Here is a 5,943-nt window from a genome sequence, read left to right as displayed (position 1 = left end):
GAAGGAAAGAGGAGGAAAGGAAAAGAAAGGAAAGGAGGTGAAGGGAAAGGAAAGGAAAAGAAAGGAAAGGAAAGGAGGTGAAGGGAAGGGAAACGAAAGGAAAGGAAAGGAGGTGAAGGGAAGGGAAGGGAATGGAAGGGAAAGAAGGAAGGAAGGAAATGAGGACAGAGAAAAAAATGAGAGACGCCAACTTTTTTCAACCCAGTAAGATTTTTACACAAATAAAACAAAAATGCAGCCTCAATGTCTGGCCTTACATTTCGCACCCCTTCAAGCCCTCTCCAAAATCACAGCGCCATTCCAATCCTCAAAACCCACCATCCAAGTTCAATTATAAATATTCGTCCTTGGTTAACCTAAATCCTGGCTGGCATTTTAAGTTACGTTTACCACAGCAGGACACCAGCTCCACACACACACACACCCCCACACACACACACAAGGGGAAAGCTAGCGTAATCCTTCCCCCGAGGCTCTATTAGGGACAAAACGCCTGCAGCCCCCTTTACACCAACCGATGGCCTCCAGGATGAGATGCACAAACTGGGTTTGTTCCTCTTCCAGGGTCTGGTGCGACGCCATCGGCACGTTGATGTAGCCGAACCGCTCCTGGTTGCACAGGAACATCTCAGCTCCTGGATGGAGAGGGGGAAAAAAATCAGATTAAACACTTCCCAAGCCACCTCCTGGTTTTTTCCCCCCTAACAACGGTCTTCCTTCCTTCCTTCCTTCCTTCCTTCCTTCCTTCCTTCCTTCCTTCCTTCCTTCCTTCCTTCCTTCCTTCCTTCCTTCCTTCCTTCCTCTATCTATCTATCTATCTATCTATCTATCTATCTATCTATCTATCTATCTATCTATCTATCTCCCTCTTTCTTTCTTTCTTTCTTTCTTTCTTTCTTTCTTTCCCTCCCTCCCTCCCTCCCTCCCTCCCTCCTCTCCATAAATTCCCTTCCCTTCTGGCATTCATGATGTTACCTAGTTTGGTGATGAAACGGCTGCAAGAGAACCACAAAACTCAGAGGGTACCTAGGACCCCATAGTCCGTCCTTCCTTCCTTCCTTCCTTCCTTCCTTACCTACCTACCTACCTACCTACCTACCTACCATACTTTCTTCCTCTTTCTCTTTCTTCCTCTCCCTCCCTCCCTCCCTCCCTCCCTGCCCCATTACTGGAGGTCTTCAAGAAGAGACTGGACAACCAGTTGTCTGAAACGGCCTAGTAGTGTCTCCTGCCTGAGCAGGGGGCTGGACTAGATGACCTCCAGGGTCCCTTGCCACTCTTGTCATTCCGTTCTGAGAAAACCAGGCAACAGCGATATATATATACTGTATGTATGTATACATACATACATACATACATACATACATACATACATACATACATATACTGTATATCCAAATTTCTTTTTTTCTGACAAAGAGTAAAGAATTAAATTGGGAGACTAAGATGGACCATTTCTGGCTTTTTTGCCTTCATCAGTTAGCCATACCCTTTATGGGATTCGAACCTGGGCAGTTATACATACTAGTCAGTGATTTAGTCACTGAGCCACAGGTTCTCTTCCCCTGTTTGCCAGCAGAGTCAAGGGAGTAATTATAGGGAGTTCAGACAGATTGGTCTGATTGTGAACACCTTGACATTTTCAACTGCCATACTGCAGTTTACTCTTTTTACAATATCTCTTGCCTTGCCGTTGAAAATGTCAAGGTGTTCACAATCAGACCAATCTGTCTGAACTCCCTATAATTACTCCCTTGACTCTGCTGGCAAAGAGGGGAAGAGAACCTGTGGCTCAGTGACTAAATCACTGACTAACTGATGAAGGCAAAAAAGCCAGAAATGGTCCATCTTAGTCTCCCAATTTAATTCTTTACTCTTTGTCAGAAAAAAAGAAATTTGGATATAAAAATATTTCGCAGTTGCGACTTGAGCCTGCTCTATGCCCCTAGTTGGGGGCGGCAAGGCAAGAGATATTGTAAAAAGAGTAAACTGCAGTATGGCAGTTGAAAANGTCCAGTAGGAATATTCGGGCACCACCAGATTGGGGATCTCCACCACCTCCTCCTCCTTGTCGGAGTTGACTTGTTTCCTGCCCAGGTAGCTGAAAAGAGAGAAGAACAGAACAACAGAGTTGGAAGGGACCCTGAAGGTCATCTAGTCCAAAACTGGGTTTTTTTCTTCTTCCTTTTTTCCCAAAATCATCTCTTTTTTCCCCCCAAAAAAACTGGTTTTTCCCAATTTTTTTTCCCAGACCTTCCCCTAGTCCTTTTTTTTTTGTTAAATTAGACATACCCAAGACAGAGGAAGCCTCCCTCAGCACAGTCCAGGCAAAAATCCAGAAAAACAAAGAGTCGGAAGGGACCTTGTAGGTCATCTAGTCCAACCCGCCCCACCCCGCCCAAGCAGGAGATCTTACACCATTTCTGACAGACAGCAAATCGCACAAACCACGTGACGTACATCAGGTCCCAATCGAGTTGCGTCCGTTCCAACGCGTCCATCAGCTTCGCCAGGTGCCTCTTGAAGTAAGCCTCGAATCGGATATCGTCCTCCAGCACAAGGGATTTTTCCAGCCCCCTCTCGACCACCTGAATGACACGCACAGGAATAATAGACCAGGAATAATCTTACTAGCAGCCTTTTTTTCCCCCCCTCAGATTAAACATGCTTTGAAACTAAGTCACGTTTAGTTCTGATTTTGTTCATCCCGGTCGCCGGGACGGCCTCAAAGGCACAAGGATGGCGCCTGGTTTGGAAAAGGAAAGACAAACCAGGTTCAAACAAGGATCTGACCTCTTTCCAGACGTGGTGGTGACTGAGGAAGCAGCCAACTTCCCCTTTGGTGAGGGTCCTCCCCGAAAAGGGGTCGTAATATCCGGGCAGTAAGTCGATGCCAAGTTTCTTGATGCTGCTGCTGTTTAGGGCTCTGGCGGAGAGAGAGAAAATTTATTTATTTATTATTTATTATTTAAATTTATATAATCAAAGTATTGTTGTGAGGATGTGGGGAAAGCGGTCCAGACAGAGCCCAATTGTGCCTTTGGCGAGATTGGGAGACTTTGGGAAGGCGTTTGCGTCCCAAGCGACACTTAAGGGGTAGACTGCTCCTGAAGCTGGAGGCTTCGTCCCGGACAAAAGCCTTCGACCAAAAGCTCGGCCTTGCGATCTGCCTCTCGGCCAGGACCAAAGTCCAGGAGCCCTTTCAGGTTGGAAAAGACCACGTAACCCATCAGCCACCTTCCGTCTATGGCGTCAACCACCAAGGGGTCTATTTCCAGCTCGAAAAGGGCCTCCAGCATGCGCTCCCGCCGGTCCGGGCGTCGGGCCAGGTTGATAAGAAACACCTGTGAGGAAAAGGGGGGGGTGATGAGGCGTTAAGATTGGGAAGGGTCTTTAGAGGGCATCTAGTCCAACACACACACACACACACACATACACGTCGCCCAGTGCAGGCACACCTGCTTGGTGCTCTTTCCCTCACCTCATCAAACCCGATCTTGGTTGGATGTTTTGGGGGGACGTGGAGGTGCTTGGAACGGGACATGGGAGGCCCATCGACTGCAAGGGAGAAAAAGAGACAAGAGAGGAAGCCGCCTTGCTTTAAAAGTCACCGTTTTGTTTCCCTTTTTTTTCTTTCTTAGAAAGCTTGAGAAGGAAGGGAAGGGAAGGGAAGGGAAGGGAAGGGAAAGGAAAGGAAAGGAGAGGAGAGGAGAGGAAAGGAAGGGAAAGAAAAGGGGAGGAAAGGAAAGGAAAGGAGGTGAAGGGAAGGGAAGGGAAAGGAAAGGGGAGGAAAGGAAAGGAGGTGAAGGGAAGGGAAAGAAAAGGAGGTGAAGTAGGAAAGGAAAGGAAAGGAAAGGAAAGGAAAGGAAAGGAAAGGAGGNGAGGAAGAGAAAAGGAGAAGGTGGAGGAGAAAAGGAGGAGGAAGAAGAGGAGGAGGAAGAAGAGAAAAGGAGGAGGAGGAGGAAGAGGAGGAGGAGGAAGAAGAGAAAAGGAGGAGGAGGAGGAGGAAGAGGAGGAGGAGGAAGAGGAGGAGGAGGAAGAAGAGAAAAGGAGGAGGAGGAGGAGGAGGAGGAAGAGGAGGAGGATGACGACTGTGGGGTCGATGCTTTCTGAGCTGGGTTATTTTCTTGCAAATGTTTCATTGCCCAACTAGGTAACATCATCAGTGCTAGAAGGGAGTTGGCTTTGCAGGGGGGGGGGACGAGGAGGAGGAGGAGGACTGTGGGGTCCTTGGTGTTCTCTGAGCTGAGTTGTTTTCTTGCAGACGTTTCATGACCCAATTAGGTAACATCATGAGCACTAGAAGGCAATAGAGTTTGGGGGGGGGGGGGGGGGGGGGGGGGGGGGGGGGGGGGGGGGGGGGGGGGGGGGGGGGGGGGGAGGAGGAGGAGGAGGAAGAGAAGGAAAAAGAGGAAGAGGAGGAAGAGGAGGAAAAGGAAGAGTTGGTGGAGGAAGAGGACTGTGGGGTCCTTGGTTTTCTCTGAGCTTGGTTGTTTTCTTGCAGACGTTTCATTAACAGGTTAGGTAACAACATCACTGTTACAAGGAAATGGGGTTTGTGGAGGAGGAGGAGGAGGAGGAGGAGGAGGAGGAGGAGGAAGACGACAACGACGAAGACTGTGGGGTCCTTGGTGCTCTCTGAGCTTGGTGGTTTTCTTGCAGACGTTTCATGACCCAACTAGGTAACATCCTCAGTGCCAGAAGGGAGAGAGAGCAAATTCCACTTCTTTCTAGAACTGATGATATTCCCTAGTTGGGTCATGAAACGTCTGCAAGAAAACAGCCCAGCTCAGAGAGCACCAGGGGTCCCATACAGAAACGCATGAAAACGCATCAAATCCTTTCCTTCAAAATTCCCTAAACGTTCTCGCTTCCCACGACACGTTGTGCCCCCCCACAAAGCATCCACCAAACCATGGTTTAACGGGACGGGAAGATTCAGCCAGCAGGCTGAATCAAGGGCACCACTCTGACTTTGGCTGAATTTAGCCCATGGGGACGGGGGGGGGGCGCAACTTTTTTTTGCCCACTGGTCAGATTTACCAAAATGTAACCGGCTTCTTGCCCCCGAGCAAAGGCGAGGGCTTCCTGCTTCAGCCTCATGATCTGTTCGAAGCGCGGCTCCGTCCAGTGTTTGGGTCCCACTTCGTTGGGATAAGAGCTGGGAAAAAAAGGGCAAAAGAATCGGAATGGGGAAGCTAGACAATTTTTTTTTTTATCAGGTTCCCCTACATTCCACATTTTGTCAGGGAAGAGTTACACATATTTTGCCTCCGGGGAAAATTTGGATTCCACAGCGTGGAATTTTTCTGTGCATCCATTTGGAAAATTCAGAAAGAGGCGCTCGGCTCAGGGAGGGATAGACTGCCTCTGTCCAGAGAGGCTCCATTTCAAGGCCTCAGACAAACGTACCTGGGCTCTTCCACGGATCTCCAGACGACAGACCGGTAATGCTTTTCCACCGCGCTGAGCCATTCCCGCAGCATTTGCGTGGTGTTGTCTACGTTGTGATCCGTGGCGCACCTGGGAAGGGAGGGGAGGGTAAAAGGGATTTTGGTTCTTCCCAAAAACTGAAGCTCTGGGTTCAAATCCACCCACTTGCGACTTCAAAATAAAAAAAAATTGGGTAGCCTCAAGAAGCACGACGTATTAAGATGCCGGAGATTAAAAAAAACGTGAGAAACCATTATGGCAGATCAGAGTTCCCTTTTGCCCTCTCTTCCCAGAAGCTTTGGACTCCCAAGACACATAACCAGCTGGCTGGGGATTATGGGAGCTGTCCAGCGCGTTCAGGCCTCCCCGTATAGTCTTAAGGGAAGTCTGTTTTTCCCAATGGCTCACATCAAGATACTTTCCCCGCCCCCTAGCTCTTTTTCGAACGTGATTGAACCTAGAATTTACCCCCGTGCGAAAAGGAAAGGTCACCACCAAGTGTAGACATCT

At 48.8% G+C, this 5,943-nt stretch overlaps 1 protein-coding gene across 1 annotated transcript in view; it reads right to left on the bottom strand.

Annotated features, from left to right (window-relative positions):
• The window catches only part of LOC107298045 (probable inactive glycosyltransferase 25 family member 3), a 14,557-nt gene extending 9,056 nt beyond the window's left edge, over positions 1 to 5,501 (bottom strand). Inside the window, exons 1-9 of the mRNA XM_015827404.1 lie at positions 5,413 to 5,501; positions 5,044 to 5,161; positions 3,482 to 3,598; positions 3,238 to 3,344; positions 2,794 to 2,926; positions 2,461 to 2,588; positions 1,991 to 2,101; positions 976 to 995; positions 512 to 635 (exon numbers count right to left, since the gene is read on the bottom strand). Of these exons, the coding sequence (XP_015682890.1) occupies positions 512 to 635; positions 976 to 995; positions 1,991 to 2,101; positions 2,461 to 2,588; positions 2,794 to 2,926; positions 3,238 to 3,344; positions 3,482 to 3,598; positions 5,044 to 5,161; positions 5,413 to 5,486 (932 nt within the window). The 5' untranslated portion in view covers positions 5,487 to 5,501. The remainder of the gene's footprint in view (positions 1 to 511; positions 636 to 975; positions 996 to 1,990; positions 2,102 to 2,460; positions 2,589 to 2,793; positions 2,927 to 3,237; positions 3,345 to 3,481; positions 3,599 to 5,043; positions 5,162 to 5,412) is intronic.
• Between the last annotated feature and the right edge of the window lie 442 nt (positions 5,502 to 5,943).

Source organism: Protobothrops mucrosquamatus, unplaced genomic scaffold, assembly GCF_001527695.2.
Source record: "Protobothrops mucrosquamatus isolate PMUCROS unplaced genomic scaffold, P.Mucros_1.0 scaffold3677, whole genome shotgun sequence".
Lineage (NCBI taxonomy): Eukaryota > Metazoa > Chordata > Lepidosauria > Squamata > Viperidae > Protobothrops > Protobothrops mucrosquamatus.
This window is presented reverse-complemented; position numbering and strand designations above follow the sequence as displayed.